Source organism: Microcaecilia unicolor, chromosome 1 (assembly GCF_901765095.1).
Source record: "Microcaecilia unicolor chromosome 1, aMicUni1.1, whole genome shotgun sequence".
NCBI classification, from domain to species: Eukaryota; Metazoa; Chordata; class Amphibia; order Gymnophiona; family Siphonopidae; genus Microcaecilia; species Microcaecilia unicolor.
The window spans coordinates 579,824,047-579,843,582 of record NC_044031.1 but is presented as its reverse complement, the minus strand read 5'-3'; the positions used below and the strand labels follow the sequence as shown (position 1 = coordinate 579,843,582).

Here is a 19,536-nt window from a genome sequence, read left to right as displayed (position 1 = left end):
AATCCTGAGTTGAGTCCAAATTGTTGTTTACTCTTTCAAAAAATACAAAGACTCGGGAATACACCATGTTGTTACTTAGTAATACTTTTAAAACGAATAGAAAATATTTTTTCATCAATACATAGTAAAACTCTGGAACTTGTTGCCATAGAATATGGTAAAAATAGTTAATGTAGCTGGATGTAAAAAAGGTTTGGATAAATTCCTGGAGGTAAAGTCCATAAACTGTTATTAAGGTATAGCATGGAATATTGCTACTTCTTGAGATTTAGCCAAGTACTTGTGACTAGCTTGGCCACCACTGGAAGCAGGATACTGGGCTAAATAGACCTTTGGTCTGATCCAGTATGGCGATTCTTATGTTCTTATGTTTTTAAGATCCATGATCATGACAGTAAACCTTGCTAACACTCCAGGGATTTTACCAAAAAGTCAGAATAATTAGATCACAAACAGAAGTGGTGATATTAATGTGGATATGCCAAGGGTTTTGTCGAGTTATTGTTCAGTTCAATATATCAACAGGGAACCTTTCCAGATTTCCCTGTTCCTGATAGTAATGTTTGAGGGAGATACTACTTATTTCCCAGGGTGGGGCATGACTATTCTAAAGTACTCACTGTCTCCTTTTAATAGCCATGCCCCACCTAAAGGAGTCATTGACCAGGAATCAATTAGAAGGCAACTAGGGGGGTTGTGCTCTCCAATATTCCTAGGACGGGAACAGGAGGGTCTTGCTTTCCACTTGAACATAGAATATCTTCCTTCTACTAGTTGGAGCAAGTCAAAGGAAGATTCTTGGAGCAGTGCATAGGAGAGTGACCATTGTACAGGTCAGGGAATAAGAGTTGTGTCCTTGAAGCTTTGGCTGCTTACAAGGTGTTTATTGGAAGTAATTTATGTGTGTGTGAAGAGGGATAAGAGGACTTTCTTGAGTTTTCCTGGGGTCAAAGAAGGGCAACCAAAATGAATATGGCGATGAAACAACTCTCATATGAGGAAAGGCTAAAGAGGTTAGGGTTCCAGCGGGAACAATGGGAAGTCCGGGTTTCCTTCAATGATTGTGCAAGATGCTTGAGTTTGGTTTGGTTCATGGACTTTATAGTGTTTTCCCATTTTAGAAAAGGATAATTGCTGAAGACTAGAAATTGTAAAATGTATAGGCTTTTTCTTTGTAACATTCTACACTTTCTACAATGTGGTTGACTTATTTCCCCTTTTGTCAGTAAAATTACTCTAGGTTGTAAATAGAGTGTGGACTATATTTACTTTTATAGTCTGGTTTCAGCTCAAGAATCAGTGTCTCCAGGTATTGCACTCAGTGGATTAATGATACTGCACCTTCTAAAGGTGCGATTAATGCCTACAAAACAAAGTTACACTAGGAATCCTGCAAATCAGGGATGAAACGGGGGGGGGGGGGGGGGTGGGGGGGGGGCACTGAGATAGTCTGCATCCAGAGGCTAGAGATGAAGCAGAACACTTGTCTCCACAAAGTCTGAACCCTCAGACAATTCCACAACATGTGACCAAGGGACACATCTGTGTGGCCACAACGAGGGCAAGCTGCCAACTGGGCAATCCGCATGAGGTATGCTTGGCGAGGTGAATAATAAAGCCTCATGTTCATTTTATACTGTAGCTCCCAAAAAGGTACATGATCCATGAGGTTGCTGATGCTGGTCAGTCCTCACAGCAAGCAGCCATCTGGTATGGAGAAGCCCAAATCTGTTGCCCATGCCTGTTCCAAATGAGCAAAATTGGAGGAGGTGCTGAATCCTTGAGATAATAGTGATGAAATCTCAAAGGGACCTTCTACTGGGATTCGAAAGTCAATGGCTCATTCAAAGTCTCATAAACCACCCCCGTGAGCTTAGCAGAATCCAGAGTATCCATATAGTGGCAAAGCTGCAAGTAGGAAAAGGCCGCCGTCCCCGGAAAATTAAACTCCTCCTGTAAAGACGCAAAAGATTTTAGAGTGCTATCCTCTTGTAGAAGTTGATGGAGGAAGTATATGCCCTTGGACTCCCAGAGTGCAAAAAGCATGGAATCAGTGCCAGGAGAAAATGCTAGGTTGAGTCAAAGAGGCAGCAGTGGGGTGACCTTAGGGTTGAAATGGTGGAACTTTCATAGCCAGCATCATGCTGTACGCGGGGGTCAAACATGTACATACTGCCATGGAATAGCAGGAAGAGTCACTGGAGGAAAATGCAAATAAGCACTGAAGTGGAGATTACCTAGGGACACTGATTCCAGTGCAGTACAGGTGAAGTATTCTGTCCGCCAAAAACAGTCAATGAGATGCCTCATATTGCAGGCTATATTGAGGTAGCGGAGGCTGAGAAGACCCAGCCCCCCCACCCCCACTGATGAGGCAGAGTTAGAATCCACAAAGGAAGCCATGGGTGCCTCTCCCTCCACAAGAACTGTTGGACCACAATAGAAATTCATCGCTCATCCCAGACCTTCAGATGCAGAGGCAGCATTTAAAATACATACAGCCAACATAAGAATTGACCAATAAGATTCATAAGAATTGACCAAAATACATACAGCCATCTGGGAGCCAAAAACATATTAAATAAGCTAATTCTACCCAGTAGTAAGAGGGGACTTGGTTTCCACCAACAGGGGCCCCACATTAAGAACATAGAGTCAGGTGAGATCTGCAGGGAGATGCACCCGTAAGTATTTGATGCTAACATCTACTCACTGCAAAGGAAAAGGGCCCTTCCAACCTGAGCGAACCGAGGGAAGCACAGGCAGGGCATAGGATTTAGCAAGGTTCAATTGAAAGCCTGACAGAAAGCCATATTCTCCCAGCAGCTATTGCCGTCAGGAGAGACCCCATGGGTCAGAGAGGAGTAGATCATCCGCAAAGGCCAAGGTTTTACATTCAAAACTGACCACTCTAACACCCATCACCTCCCCACAGCCCGTCAAAGTACAGAGAAGGGGCTCCAGTGGCAGAACAAAAAGCAAAGGGGAAAAGAGGCAACTCTGCCTCATCCCTCGCTCTATGGGAAAAGCTTGAGTGCAAACTCCATTCACCAATAAAGAAGACATGGGGCTAACGTATAAGACCTGCACTGCCTGAAAGAATCAACCACGAGTGCCCACATAATTCAAAGTTTTAAATAAAAAGGGCCAAGTAATCCTATCAAAGGTTTTAGAAGCGTCTATGCTGGCCAACAATGCAGGGGTCCCCCACAGTTGGCAATGTGCCAAGGCCATTAATGCCTTGTGTACATTTTGTACTGATTGGCACCCCTTAACAAACCCATTTGATCCCCCCCCGCCACCATCGGTAAGCAAACCGATAAACAGTCTGCCAGTATTCAGGAGAGTAGCCTCATGTGAACATTTATAAGGAAAATGGGCCGATAGGAATTGGGATCATCCCCTGGTTTATCTGGTTTTAGGAGCAAAGTGATCAAGGCCTCACTGGCACACAGGGGCCTCCCAAAAGCTTGTAAAATTCATTAGAGAATCCATCAATGCCTGGTGCAGTCCCAGCCCACAGTCTACCAATAGCCACTTGAAGCTCTTTGACCTGAAAAGGCCTATTAAGACACTCCTAAGCCTCTACTGAGAGCTTCAAAAGGCCTGTCTGAATCAAATAGTTCTCAGTCTGTTCTGGGTCAAAACTGGCCCCTGCCCGATACATTGTCTCAAAGTAATGCACACTCAGTAGCTATCTCCTCACTTTTAGATGTGAGAACTGTCATCCTCCTGCTGAAGAGTAAAGACGGGGGGGGGGGGGGGGGGGGGGACAATGGCGCCAAGTCCCATGAAAGGTAGTCAATAGGCTCCCGGATTTGTTCCCATATCTATAATACCTATATTTAAATTCCATAAATGACTTATAGGCCAGAGCATGTAGTAAGGAATTCAAGGCAGCTTGGGTGGCTAAATACTGATCTTTGTGAGCTGCTGTCAGGGCTCCAGCATAAGCCCTGTGGGCCTTTTAAAGCACACTCTAAGTTAGTGATAGCAGCATTAAGCAGTTTAGTGTGAGTGCCAGTGTAAGCTATAATATCACCACGTAATACCGCTTGTGCGAATTCCCAAAATAATTGTGGATCAGTCTGATGTTGAGCATTCAACATGCAATATTCCTTCCATTTATTCTGCAAGTAGGTCCAGAAGTCCCCATCGTGATACAAATAAGAGGGGGACCGCCAGTGTCTCCAACATAAGGAGTGCAAAGGCACACCAAACGTCCAAAAAATTGAGCATCATAGGTGTTGGGTCCATAGAGGATTAGCAGTACATAAGTATGACCCTACAAAGCAAGGCATAGCATTTAATAGCCACCGTCTCCATCTTGGGCCAACACAGAGGCTGAGTACACTAGAGACTTAAGGAACAGGATTGCAACTCCTCCATGGCGCCCCTCAGAGGAAGTGCTAAACACCTCCTCCACCCAAAAGGTTTTGATGTTGCACGGCTGAGAGCTTTGTTTCCTGAATACAGACCACATCAGCTTTCAGATGGTTCAAGACAGTCAAAAGTTTGGGCTGCTTAATTGGGGAAGTGATGCCCCCCATATTCCAGGAGACAAATCTCACCCCCCCCCCCCCCCCCCCATGGGAGCCATTCATAAGAGCAGCCCTTCAGGAGGTTACCAGAGTGGACTGTGCTGTGAATAGTACAGAGAATTTTCTACGAATTCTGCAATGGTAGTGGTTTGGACAGGAGAGGCACATGAGCACTGGGTGGGTAAAAACTCTTTGTGACTTCTGAGGTCTTTAAGTGAGTTGATTGATAGATTGATTTTTTTGTGTGAACCTTTTTAATCCATTTTTGGGTTGCAGTTTTGCCATATTGAGTGGATTAATTTTCCAGCCATTCATAGTAATTAAGTGTTCTTTTTTCACCTCACCATCTCCTTCTCAGCTGACAGTGTTTTTCTTGCTCACCACATCTCCCATCTCTTTCTTCCATCTATCAGTACTTCACATCTCATTTCTTTTGCACCCATACATTTTTTACCTCACCTTTCTATCTTCCATTTCATTCCTCATCCCAGTCTTTCCTCTTCTGTCTATAATCTCCTAAACAGTTATCTATCCTAGTCCTCTATAACCCCTTTTCCTTGACTCTTTCCAGCTCCATTTCCCTCACACCCCCTTCCTTTACCTTCTTTTATTCCCTTTTGTCCTTCTTCCCTCTTCCCTATAGCTCCCCTGTCCCTCTCCTCTCCCCTTCCTTCCCCTTGGCTCTCCTCTGCTCTCTGTCTCTTCTGACTCCCTGCTGTTGCCTCTGGCTCCCCTCTGCTCCTATCCCTTCCTGCCTCATGCCTCTTCATGTTTTCTCTTTTTATGTCGCCTTCTGTTACCTCTCCTCTCCTCTCTCCCCTCTTTTCCCTATCCCTGCTCTGCCCCTCCCCTCCTTCACTCCCTTTATTCTTTGTGGTTTCCCACAATCTCCTGAGGCTTTTCTTTCTCCTCATACCACATATCTTCCTCTCCCACCTTCTTGTTTCCCTCCCTCCTGAGATTACCAGGTTTCTCAGCAACAACAATCCCTTCTGTAATTTTCTCCCAAGGCAATCCTAACACAATGCACCAATTCTCCTGGGAAAGTCTGTTATCTCCACAGGGAGTGGAGGAAAGGATGGGTTATGAGGGTGTTAAAGCAGAAAGGTAAAACTTAATTAAAGAAGTGCTACAGTTTGTTAAACACTTCTGATAACTGTGGCTGGCAGAGGGAAGCGGAGAGTGCACAAAATTTCATCACCCTCCCTATTTACTTTACTTTTACAATATGTGATATCAGCGCCTCACCAAATAAAACCAAGGCGAGTTACAATTCAAATAACAATGCCATATCTCATAGTTTACTTTTCCCATTACCACCCAACCCTCTTGTCAAGGCGTTAATTCTTAATCTTAAATGTCCTAATTTAAAAAACCCCTTTGGCCCAGGAGAAACTTAGCCTTAGGAACAGTGGCGTAGCCAAGGGTGGGCCTAGGTGGGCCCAGGCCCACCCAGTAGCAGCACACTTATGATGTGGCTGGCAGAGATTCCCAAGTCCCACCAGCTGAAAACTCCCATCAACTGTTCCTCCTGCATACCTTGTAAATAGCAGATCTTCGCCTGCAGCAAGCAGTGACTGATACATACTGCTCGCACTGCCCTTACAGCCTTCCCTCTGATGTACTCCCGCCTATGCGGAAACAGGAAGTTGCATCACTAGGAAGGCTGTGGGGCCAACATGAGCAGCGTGCATTAATTGCTGCTCGCCGCTAGTGAAAATCTGCTATTTAAAAGATGCGAGAGATGGGGGGGGGGGGGGGGGGAGATAAGCGGGGATAAACTTTAAAAGCATGCAAGCCAGACACTGTCTGTCTTTTGTATTACATTGTCTCATTTTGATTGTAAATTGACTAAGTTTGGATTGCAATAAATAAGAATTAAAAAAAAAAAAGATGCGAGAGAGGGGGGATGTTTGAGAGACCATATGGCATGCAGGAGAGACCAAATCACCTGTGGGATGGGGCGGGGTTCTGCCCACCCATCTTGGGCCCAGGCCCACCCAAAATTGGGTGTCTGGCTACTCCCCTGCTTAGGAAAAAGCTGAAAACTAGTGACTTAGGACCAGACAGAGGTGTAGGTAAGGAAGCTATGTCAAACAGCTGCTCTAAGTACTGCTTTTCACAATGGTTTATGTTTATGCTTTTAAACTCATGGGTTTTTTTTTTTATTTGTACAAATGAAAGATGTGATGACAATGTGTTTAAAGTGCTGTTGGCTCTTTGAGACTGTGGCTGTCAGGACCTGTTTTGTTGTGACTGCGGCTGTTCTCTGCCACCTCCACCCCCCCCCCCCCCCCCCCGCTCAGATCCAGCGTTTAAAGGTTTTAGGAGAGTGAAGAACTTCTCATGTCTATCCTTCTTCTCTAACGTCCTAAGGTCATGGGCATAAAAGAGTGAGTTTTCTATGTGTGGACCATAACTCCTTGCTCTTTGAATTTTCCAGGTAGGAAAAACTTCTAGCCTGTAGTGAGAGAATTCCAACTGGGTTGCCAGAAGGTATCAAGAAACCACTCAACTGTGATTTCTTCTCCTGACTCTTTTGGCAAGTTTAACCCCGTACCTGAAAGGTGTGACACTGCCAGCGAGAAGAGGAGTTACTACTCACATAGTAGTAACATAGTAAATGACGGCAGATAAAGACCTGAACAGTCCATCCAGTCTGCCCAACAAGATAAACTCATTCTACATGGTATGTAATACTTTATATGCATACCCGAGTTTGATTTGTCCCTGCCTTTCTCAGGGCACAGACCGTAAAAGTCTGCCCAGCACTGTTCCTGTACTAAAAGTTCTGAAGCTATCGTTGAAGCCCCTTAAAATTTACACTCCAGCCCATCCATATCTATTCAATCACGATCAGGGCACAGACCGTAGAAGTTTGCCCTGCACCGGTTTTACTCTTCAAATACTGGCGTTGCCACCCAATCTCTGCTAAGATTCTGTAGATCCATTCCTTCTAAACAGGATTCCTTTGTGTTTATCCCATGCACGTTTGAATTCCATTACAGTTTTCATCTCCACCACCTCCCGTAGGAGACCATTCCATGTATCTACCACCCTTTCCGTAAAAATATACTTCCTGACATTACTCCTGAGTCTGCCCCCCTTCAACCTCAATTCATGTCCTCTAGTTCTACCGCCTTCCCGTCCGGAAAAGGTTCGTTTGCGGATTAATACCTTTCAAATATTTGAATGTCTGTATCATGTCACCCCTGTTTCTCCTTTCCTTGAAAGTATACATGTTCAGGTCGGTGCTCAGATAAAAGGGAAAGGATAGGAGACTGTTCTATTAAAGAGCAGAGTTGAGTTATTGAAGTTCTGCCAAAGAGTGTCCTCTGCAGTATAGGAACTTCCAGGGCCTTTTCATTAGGACAATAGAGAAGCAAAGAGATTGCGTGTGTTCGGTGTGAACGGAGACGCAGTTTCTTCAGCAAGCAAATACTCAACTTGCCAACTGGAGAAGATTGATTTCAGTAGAGTTGGAACATGAGTCAGTAGGTGCAGACTCTTTATTCTAGTCCAAGAGTGTAAACCCTAAAGGTCTAAAGGTAGATCTTCACTGATACTTGGGAGGGGATCTACATCTGCAGTAGAGAATGACATGGGGCCAAAGTTTGTCCCTGTCCCTGCAGACTCTGTCCCCGTCCCTGCTCCATCCCCACAGGCCCTCTCTCCAAGCCCCCCACGTGAGCTCTGTCCTCATATGGAGAAGCCTTGAACACTTATGATTGTATATTTAAATCTTTTTATTAAAGTATAAAAAGGAACAATGTTTTGTACAACTGTTGTCTATAAATCACAAATAGAACACAATAATAACAATGAGCAACTATAATAACCCTCCCCCCATACACACACACACTCTCTGTACCCTTCCAACCCCAACAATAGCTGATTCCTACTACCCCAAGGGACCTTAATAAACCCTATTAAAATGTCCAGGGGTACAAAATAAAACCCGCTCTGTATGCCTTAGCAGAAGTGAAATATGCCCTATGAAGCACTGTTATAATTTTTTTAAATCTGGGGATGAATAATAAGTCATCAACAATCTCATGATGCAGTCTGGCTCTCCTGTCTTCCACAGTCCTTCCTGCAATAGAAAATGTCTTCTTAGAAGATGTGCTGATAGCAGGAATGCAGAGGATCCCCTATGCAAATTTTGCCAGTTGTGGCCAGGGCTTGTGCTTGTTTTTCCAAAAAAAAGAAAACATCATCCTCTGCATTATTGAACCATGGTGTGGAGGAGTGGCCTAGTGGTTAGAGCACCGGTCTTGCAATCCAGAGCCAGTTCAAATCCCACTGCTGCTCCTTGTGATCTTGGGCAAGTCACTTAACCCTCCATTGCCTCAGGTACAAACTTAGATTGTGAGCCCTCCTGGGACAGAGAAATAGCGAGTGTCCTTGAATGTAACTCACCTTGAGCTACTACTGAAGGTGTGAGCAAAATTTAAATAAAAAAACTGTCTGATTGATTGATTGATTTATTTATTGCATTTGTACCCCACATTATCCCACCTTTTTGCAGGCTCAATGTGGCTTACAGAGTAAGGTTATGATACAGTCAAGACATGATTTAAATACAGTTGATCATAAGCTGAGGTAGAAGAGGATTTAGATGGGTGAATGTTGGGTAGGTTGTGTGAGAAGTGTTTTAAGTGTGTTTTGGTGGATTGGGGGATGATTTGAATCATTGAGGGTGACTTTTGTAAGCTTTGTTAAAGAGGTGTGTTTTCAGAGCTTTGCGGAAGCTGGTTAAATTGTTCATTGTTTTCAGGGTCTTGGGTAGCGCATTCCAAAACTGTGTGCTTTTGTATGCGAAGGTCGTAGCCTTCAAAGTAGAGAATGAAATGGGGACAAAGTTTATCCCCATCCCATTCATCAATCTGCAGCTCCCCCCTCCCACACACACACACATTGGGGATGGATGTTTGTGTGTGTGGAGGGGGGCATATGTACATAGTAGCTTGCATTTCATTTAAAATTCTGGTATGCCATCAATATAAGCAACTCACCTGTTCTCTGCAATGAATGATAAACATAAATCTTACAAATATTAAACATTCTGGACCCGATATTCAAAGCAATTTAGTCGGCCACTGACTGGTTAAATCACTTGGGCGGGGCCAGCCACTAATATTCAGTGCCACTTAACTGCCTAAGTGCCACTGAATATCACGGTTAGCGCCAGTGGCATAGCTACGGGAGGCCATGGGGGCTTGGGCCTCCCAAATTGGATCTGTGCCCCTGGTTTGGCTGGCGGGGGTGCCACCGCATTTCCTGTCCTGCTCTCTCTTCCCCTCACATCCGGCACGCTCGTTTTAGTGAAACTGAGAGAGGAAGGCCATAGTGCTACAACGTTGTCCCGTTGAATCGACATGTACATGGCTCTAAGGAGGTGGGAGCAGATTTCTCTCTGGCCTATGTATTTGGTACCTTCAAAATGTGATGCCCTAGGCAGCTGCCTATGTTGTCTATGCCTACTTCCAGCCTGGGTATCAATTGCAGGCTAAGTGAATGTGGAGAGAAAGTCAGCCTGTGCTCACAGCAGAGGTAGCCCCTTCTCTTCTAGACACCCGTGCATGGAGTGAGGGTTGTGAGCGCAGGCTGGCTCAGTCTCCACACAATGAAAGAACTGCCATCAGGGCTGTGCCAACACGGTAAGCGAGGTAAGCATGGCAGGGGGGCGCCTCCCTCTGGGGGGCGCTGCCACACCATGCTCACCTCGCTCGCCTTCCCGCTCCCATTGTTCAACTTCCTGCCCTCTTCTCCCCCCCCCCCCAACATCCCTTTTCTTTCTTTTTAAATTTACCTCCGTGGCGGTCCAGCAGCGCAGCATCAGCGAAGGAGGCGGCGCTCCCGACATCTCTAGCCTTCCCTTCGCTGTGTTCCCCCTTCTTCTGACGTCATTTCCTTGACGTCAGAAGAAGGCGGAACACAGCGAAGGGAAGGCTAGAGACGTCGGGAGCGCCACCTCCTTCACTGACGCTGCGCTGCTGGACTGCCACGGAGGTAAATTTAAAAAGAAAAAAAAGAAAAGGGATGTTGGGGGGAGAGAAGAGGGCGGGCAGTTGAACAATGGGAGCGGGAGGGCAGGGGAGAGACGAGAGCATGGATGCGAAGGGGGAGGGGAGAAGAGGGCGGGCCAGGCCAGGCCAACTGGGACATGATGGGACATGGGAGTGAGAGGAGCATGGATGCGAGGGGGGTCATGGAAGGGAGAGAGGGGAATTTCTGGATAGGGATTAATGGAGGGTGACAGAGGAGCATGGATGGGAGGGGCAGGGCTCAGGGAGAGAGGGGAATTGCTGGATAGGGATGAATGGAGGGGACAGATGGGCATGGATGGATATGGATTGTAGGGCAGGGCTCAGGGAGAGAGGGGAATTGCTGGATAGGGATGAATGGAGGGGGCAGGTGATAGAGGAGCATGGATGGGCATGGATTGGGAGGGCAGGGCTCAGGGAGAGAGGGGAATTGCTGGATAGGGATGAATGGAGGGGGCAGGGGACAGATGGGCATGGATGGATATGGATTGCAGGGCAGGGCTCAGGGAGAGAGGGGAATTGCTGGATAGATCAGATACTGGGCCAGCATGATCAGAAAAAGAAAGTCACCAGACAACAAAGGTAGAAAAAAATCATTTTATTTTCATGTTTAGCGTTTGGAATATGTCCACTTTGAGAATTTACATCTGCTATCTTATTTTGCAATGTATAGCAATTTGTTTCTAAGAATATTGCTGACAATTCCTGTCAGTGTGGCAAGTGGTGAGCGATCATTTTCATGGGGGGGGGGGGAGGGCCGCCGCCAACTGATAGTCTGAAGGGGGCGCCAGAGACCCTAGGCACGGCCCTGACTGCCATACTGGGCTACACAGCCTATATGGCTAAAATTTTGTATTAATTGAACTGCATCTGCCAGGAACTTATGAGACAACTGATGTGCCGCTCTGTCTCCACCTCCTCTACCTGACCAACTTCCTGGGCCTGGGTTCAGAAAGGTGAGTCATTAGATCACATCAAATTCAACAAAAAACGATCAGTAAGCCTCACAGATAGAGCACATCACATGGCACAAGCTGCTGGAAAATGGGTAGAAAACTGTGGGAAAGCAAACTTTATAGGATACAGTCACACATCAGTAATAACATGAATGAAGATGCAGAAAACAGCCTCCAAGAAATCTAAAGACCTGATGCTCAAACTCCGGCACTAGAGGCAAGAGCGCATATCCCATAGTGCAAGAACAGCACTGAAAACTAGCTCTCCCAATGTCCAAAGCAAATGGGATGCAAATTTTATGCACGCTGGTAAAGCAAAAGCAAGGGTGAGGAACGTGACTGATGTGTGCACACCAGGGGCGTAGCCAGACTTTGGCGGGAGGGGGGTCCAGAGCCCAAGGTGAGGGGGCACATTTTAGCCCCCCCCCCCCCCGCCACCGCCGCCTCCCTCTGCCGCTGCCGCCACCAACAACAACTTTGACCCCTCCCCTGCCGACGACCCTCTCGACCCCCTCTCCCGCCACCAACCCTCCCCCGCCATTGCCTACCTTTGATGGCGGGGGACCCCAACTCCCGCCAGCCGAGGTCCTCTTCCTCCGGCGCAAGGCTTCGTTCTGTTTCTGTGAGTTTGACGTCCTGCACGTCACAGAAACAGAATCAGCCAGCAACGCAGCCGCTGGTGATCTGCAAGGCTTCGCTCTGTTTTTGTGAGTCTGATGTCGGCCGTCAGACTCACAGAAACAGAATGAAGCCTTGCGCCGGAACAAGAGGACCTCGGCTGGCGGGGGTTGGGGTCCCCCAACAGCAAAGATAGCGGACGGTGTCAGCAGCGTCGGGAGAGGGTTGGCGGCGGGAGGGGGGGTCGAGAGGGTCATCAGCAGGGGGTCCAGGGCCAAATCTACAGGGGCCCAGGCCCCCGTGGCCCCACATAGCTACACCACTGGTGCACACAAGAGCTGTGCTTACCACGAAACTCCTGTGTGCATGTGCCAGGCAAAACAGGAAATGCAAGAGCACATTGATAACTTTCCCCTGTGCCAAAAAATAGAAGCCGCTCCCCTAAATTTTTGCAGTCCCCTAAGATGTTCACAATAAAGCGCAAGAAAACAGACGCTAATGCCTGCTTTGCTTGGACTCGCAGACATAGGTTTTTTTTTTTTCTCACTATCAGCAGTACAGGCTACACAGGCTTCTTTCTCCTTTCAAAAGAAGCCAAAAAAAACAACAACTTAACGTGAAAAATGCAGAAGAAATCCTTTCTTCAAAATCTGAACACCATCCCCAACCTGGCAGTGTGTTTTTAGCATTAAGGGCAGAGTCTTCTGAGCATTGGCGTGAATACATAATCACCCTGATTTGGAACCTATTTTATGTATTTAAATACAATTTGCACTGATCTTCAGGGCACAGATCAGCACACGCACTGGAGGGTTTCATGCATGCTGTGCACATTAACATGAATGCAGTTCCGGTTAAATTGCGCCTACCGCTGGTGCTAGGTTTTTAGCATCTGGGCCTAAGTTTGCCACTGCTTGCAATGCACCTCCTGCTTGTGCTGCAGTGAGTCAGCTTTGTATCGATCATGAACAAAACATTGCTGCAGTGTGTACTAGGCAAAACATGTAAATCCAGAGGCATTCATGACTTGGTGATGACAGCTAGTTGTTAATACTGGTATTATGCAATTACAAGTGTGTTAAATTGGATCATATTTTTTTCATTTAGCTAACTACGGGCTCTCTCCTTCCAGGTCCCTGGTAAGGGATCTCCCTATTCTATGCAGTGGCGTACCAAGGGGAGGGCGGTGGGGGTGGTCCGCCCCGGGTGCACGCCGCTGGGGGGGTGCTGCACGCCTGTTGGCTGAGTCCGCTCGTTTCCTCCCTGCTGCTCTCTCTGCGTGCAACAGGTTACTTCCTGTTCCGGGACAGAGGGAGCAGCAGGGAACGAGCGGACTCGGAGCCGACAGGCGCGCGGCACCCCCCCCCCCCCCAGCAGGTAAAAATGCACCCGGGGGGGGGGGGGTTCGCGCTGCACCCGGGGGGATATAATTTCGCCGGGGGGGCCGTGCTGCTACGGGGGGGGGGGGGGGGGGGCGCAACGGCGATCCGCCCCGGGTGTCAGCCAGCCTAGGAACACCACTGATTCTATGCTTACTCTATCTTCATTGCCAAGGAGTTAAGATCATATGATCCCCTCCCTCTGGCCATGAGATAAATCATGAAAGTGATAGATATAGAGATATAGATTTGGCTACCCATTTGTTCTGTCCAACTGGGATTGTGGTTAGAGTACTCCCTGGACTCCCTGCTTGGGTACAAGCAGAGGCAGACTGACCTTTCTGGCAACCGGGCAGTGCCAGAGGGCCCAGAGGCTCTGCCCAGTTGCCTGCCGCCACCACAAGTCCTGCCTTGAAGGGCCCTGGTGGTCTAGTGGCTTCTTCGGGAGGGGGGGGGGGGCAGGAAAGAATTCCACTCTTTTCTGTCCGCTGCTGCTAGTGTAACTGGGGCCGGCACTACCGTGTTTTAAAAATGGCTGCCAAGGCTTCCTGCAGCAGTCTCGCAAGACTGCCGAGACTCGCGAAACTGCCGCAGGAAGTCTCGGCAGCCATTTTGACAACATGCCGGTGCCGGTCCCGGGCACACTAGCAGCAGGAGGCATGAAAGATTGGGATTCTTTCCCGCCCCTGAAGAAGCCACAAGACCACCAGGGCCCTTCAAGGTAGGACCCACTTACAAGGGTCTGTAGTGTGTGGGAGGGGGGCGGCAATTGAAGCAGTGCGGGGGCTGTGATGTGCGTGAGGGGACAGCGGTGCAGTGGTAGGGTGGCGGTGAAGTGGTGATGCAGCGGTGGGGCAGCAGTGCAGCAGTGGGGTGGCAGGCAGTGACTGGGGGGGCCCCGATGACCCTTACAGTCCAGGGGCCCCAACCACTGCCAGTTTGCCGCTGGGTACCAGTTAAGGTCCCTGCAGTCCTGGGTTACAAGATATGAAGAGGCCTATGTACTAAGCATTTTCATTCTAGATGCAGATCCCTGGATTCTATATATGGCACCCATATATGGAAGCTGGACACGCAGGGCAGATAGGTGTGCAAATTAATTAGTTAATGAACTGTTAACAATCAATTGCTGGTGTTAATTGGCACTAAGTCGGACTTACACGTGCATCTGCCTCCATGCTATTATGTAACACTGCACACCTAAAGTGTCACACATGCAACCCCAAAGTGGGTGCGGCCATGGGAGGGGCATGGGCGGGTGAGTATTTTGGGGTAGTATTATAGAATACCAGGGTTGCATGCCCAACTTGGATGCCAGGATTTACACCAGGCAGGCATAAGTCCTCGTGCGATACAATTCCAATTCCAGCATAATAATAGATAAACTTTAGAGCTTCAATAATTTTCCTATGGCGAGGGAAAAGATCTCAGTGGCTCTCACAGCTCCCAAATATGGAACACGTAGAAGAACCTCCACCATGATTGGTCTAAAAACCCTCTTAATATTTATATAATTCACTTATTCAAAGGTGCATAACAATCCCACTTACCAATTTATAACTACCATGCTTAATCTGGTAATTTCTAAAACAGTCCGCTTTCCAAAATGTTATTTTTACTACATAATAACGTATAGCAGCATATGGCATAAAGCAACACCCATAACAATTCACGCAAGGTGAAGGATTTATCTTGATAAAGCTGATTTTGGCTGAACGGAGCTGTCCATTTCACCGTCTAGCTTCATCGGGAGGCCTGTGTCTCGGTTCCTTGCTACCGAGACTGAAGAAAGCTAACTCTCAACGTAATGTGATTTGCCCATTCGTTGCCTAATCACTGTACTAAGCGGCAAAAGATACTTCTAAGTAATTTTGAGAGCCATTTACTGAATCTGGCCCAGAATGGATGAGGCCCAAAGCCTGGGCTCAACCACAAGGCTCTTCTCTTTTCTCCTCCTCCCTCCTCTTCAGTCCTTAAGTACCGTTTCCCTTTCCCTTCCCATAGTAAGCTGTATACATGTGCTTTTTCATGTACTGCTGTATTCTACAATGTCTTATTATTTACCTTTACGTATATTGATGTACTTGACATATAACAAAGCAACAATAACCTGTAGAGGGCATCAAACCACCTTTCCTGCCTACCAGTCAACCACCCAACCAACCAAAAAAATCAAGAAAAAAATAAATAAATCTGGAGAGAGAAGATAGAAGTGGGAAAGCCTCACAGACTCACACAGACACCCTCATTTACAAGTAATGAAATGATAAGTGCAACCAGTTTGTTTCTTTTCAAAATGAAACAAAGCAACAGCATTCTTTTTCTGTTTAGTTTTGTTTGGTTCATATTTTTTGGCATGACTTATTTGCAAACAGCACAGGCTAAAACTGAGAATGGAATGAAGGAAATGAAACCCGAAAACAGCAAAAACAAAAAAACCCACCCCAAACAAACAACAAACCCAAACAAAAAAAAACTCCCAGAGAAAAAATGGAACAAAAAAAATCATTGGGCATCCCTATATAATCACATTTATATGATATACAGCAAATCAGAGGAGAATAAATCAAATGAGTGGAGGCCTAGATTACAACTGTAAATATTAATTACAGGATTGAGGACAAAGGAGAGGAAAGAATAACAGGACAACATCTAAGACATAAAAGGAAGGAAGGGGTAGTGAATAGCTAAACAAGACGCAGACTAATACCGGGATATAGTGATTGTTACCCAAGAACACCACCCTGGGTATATAGTAAGTGCAATTACTCTAACCTGAGCTTTCCTTTGTGCATTAGCTATTTTTTTGTGGTGGTGCAATGGGAGATTATTCAGCACCAGTCATGTTTAATGATAGTCCTGAGTCTACCCTTAGACTTAGGAGCCTTTGGAGAAAACTACTACTACTATTTAGCATTTTTATAGCACTACAAACCGTACACAGCGCTGCACAAACATAGAAGAAAGACAGTCCCTGCTCAAAGAGCTTACATGTGTAACAAAAATTATATAAAAGTTACAAAAGGCACATGTGTGATCATCTTACAGGTATTTAGGGTCCCTTTTACTAAGCTGCAGCAAAAAGTGGCTCACGCTAGTCTTGCGGTATGAAATTTTATTTATTTATTTATTAGGATTTATTTACCGCCTTTTTTAAGGAATTCACTCAAGGCGGTGTACAGAAAGAATAGATCAAACATGAGCAGGAGGCAATTAGAGCAGTAAAAATATTCAAACAACAACAATACAAAGTATGGCATGGTATACTACTTGCAATGACAACACAATAAAATGTACTAGAACATTAGAATTGGTAGTGAAGGGTAAGGCAAAGTTGTAACATATAGATGGGTAAGAAAGTAGGAAGAATTATGAAGTAAGGTGATTGATTTGAAGAAAGTTGCACCGCACGTGAAGTCAGAGAGATGGTTAAATATTATCTCTGCTAGGGTAGGAGTGGATAAACATGTCCCGCTGCAGTATGTGCAGCCCGAGTCAATCCTTGTGTGTGTGAGTGAGAAATTGGCGTGTGCTAGGCCACTTTCCACCATGGCAGGGAAAAGGTCTCTTTTTTAAAATGGAGCATTAAATGGCCATGCGCTAATAATAAAATTAGCGCATGGCCATTTACTGACTGAGCCCTTACTGCCTCCTATTTAGAAGGCGGTAAGGCTTCCCGCCAGTAGCGTACTAAGGACGGGGCGGTGGGGGCAGTCCAGGGGTGCATGGAGCAGTCACACGGCTGTTGGCTCCGCTGGTTCCCTGCACCCTCTGACGTTACTTCCTGTTACGGGGCAGGGGACCGGCGGAGACGACAGCCGAATGACTACTCCGTGCGCTCCCAGGTGGTGAGGATGATGCTCTTCAGGATGAAGGTGAGTTATGTGCTTCAGGGGAAGGGGGTGATGCACGGGGGGGGGGGGGCGTACGCCTTGTAGCGCTATAGAAATGCTAAATAGTAGTAGTAGTAGGGTGGCAGCCAACCTAGGTACGCCACTGGCTCCTGTACCACTCAGGTGACAATTGGGCAGCATACAGCAATGTCGATGGACAGCTGATTACAGCTGGGAACAAAATGGAAAATAATTTCTGCCACAGGAAGCTGTGAGCGCCAAACTCAGAACTACTGCCGGGTGCCTGCGCTAGCCTGGCGGTAGGACTGATTTGGCACATGCTACCCGTGCAAGAGCGTCACTGCGCCTTCGTAAAAGGGCCCCTTAATGTTTTTGCTCGACTCATTTCACATGGTGGCACTAATTTTTCTAGTCACTTGGACCGGGACTGGGGGCTTTGGGGAGGGACTATTGTAATAGTTCCATTTTATTCTCAGTATTTTGGCTTACATTTTAGGAGGGTATTTTCGAAAAGGAGGCTTTCCCTGTGGGTACTAAAAATCTCAAAAATATCAGGCTGAAAAAAGTTAGGAAAGGATGTGTGCCAAGTTCCGAAACGCTCAGTACATCTGATTCTCTAGAGGGCTTTACCGCGTAGGCCAGAGAGCCGCGGCCCTAAGCAGCCCCGTACAGCGCCGCGTACACTAAGGCTCCCCACCTGGCTGGTCCTGTGGATGCAGCGGCGGACGGTTTCCCTGATGTTGTTGCTCTTCTCTGCCTGGAAGTAGACGGTGGCACTGGCCTTGTCCTTCAGGTAGGGCTTCTCGGTGGGCTGCCAGCCGGGCAGCTCCAGCGGCTCGCTGCCCTCCGACTTCAGGGGGTCGCAGCAGGTGGACAGCCGCGGGGAGGCGCTGTTCTTGTTATCGTCCTGGGACGGAGCGTCCGGGGCGCAGCGGGGCACCTGGCAGTTGTCCAGGATGAAGCGGGACTCGGTCGGGGACAGAAACTCCACCTCGCCCTCCTCCCCCAGCACCCGCCGGTAAGCCTCCTCCCCACCATCCAGGAGGGCATCGGTGGCCAGCCGGGCGCTCTCGTTGGAGCTGAAATCCAGCTTAGGCAGCCGAGCCCACCGGTTCTTGGCGTCCTCCAGGCGTTTCTTGATCTTGCCTATGTGGCCCGATCGGTTCATGGTGCAGATTGCGCCCCCTCCACCGCTCGCTGCCCTGACTGGAAGCACAAATTCCTCCTGCGACGACTCAGCTACAAATGCACAGAAAGTTCAGGACCTTTTTGGTTTTGGGCTGCTGTACAGGATAGTGCCACACCTTGCCTGCAGGAGGGTGTCAGTTCGCAATCAGCTGTCAGATTTACTCATTTTTCACTTTCTAAGCACTGAGAAACATCTCCTGTTAGGGTCAAGCGTTCCCGGCGGCTTCGGTTGATCAGTTTTTTTTCTCCAGGCTATTATTATTATTATTATTAACATTTGTATAGCGCTACCAGACGCACGCACCGCTGAACACCTGACACAGAGAGACAGTCCCTGCTCGATAGAGCTTACAATCTAAAAATACAGACAGACAAGACAAGGGCAAGGAAAGTACTGGGTGAGAAGGAACAAGGATAGGGGAATTGAGTAGTGGTTGCTCAACGGTTACTCAGATGCAGGTTCCCCCCTCCCCCAATAGGCAAAGCACATTAAAACAGGGGAGAATATGTTTTATTTTTATTTTCAGCTGTTTATAGACCTAAGCAGTGTACAATTTCTATTACAGGTACTTTGCACTGTCCCTAATGGGCTTACAATCGAAGTGTACCTGGGGCATGGAGGGCTAAGGGGTCGTTTTACAAAGGCCCGCTAGCGTTTTTAGTGTGTGGGGTCCTACCATGTACTTATGAACTGGAATGTGCAGAGTACAATGCTGAGCTTTATGGATCTTTGCTCGACCTGGTAGGGTGTTTCTTAATTATAACCGGTGGGGTAACCAGACAGCCAATTTTGAGTAGGCCTGAGGCCAAAGTGGGTAGGCACAAAAGTTTCTCTGCCTCACCTTACCTCCACCTCAAAATATAAATACTTCAGCCAATGAGGATCCTTAAGCTCTGTCAGATGAAGACTTCCTCCAAAGGTGGCCAGAACTCCCAGGCAGCAGCAACATCCC

At 47.3% G+C, this 19,536-nt stretch overlaps 1 protein-coding gene across 1 annotated transcript in view; it reads right to left on the bottom strand.

Moving 5' to 3' along the window:
• FAM83A (family with sequence similarity 83 member A) overlaps positions 1–18,623 on the bottom strand; it is a 60,003-nt gene extending 41,380 nt beyond the window's left edge. Inside the window, exon 1 of the mRNA XM_030190209.1 lies at positions 18,093–18,623. Coding sequence (XP_030046069.1) covers positions 18,093–18,563 — 471 coding nt within the window. The 5' untranslated portion in view covers positions 18,564–18,623. The remainder of the gene's footprint in view (positions 1–18,092) is intronic.
• Positions 18,624–19,536: the final 913 nt, after the last annotated feature.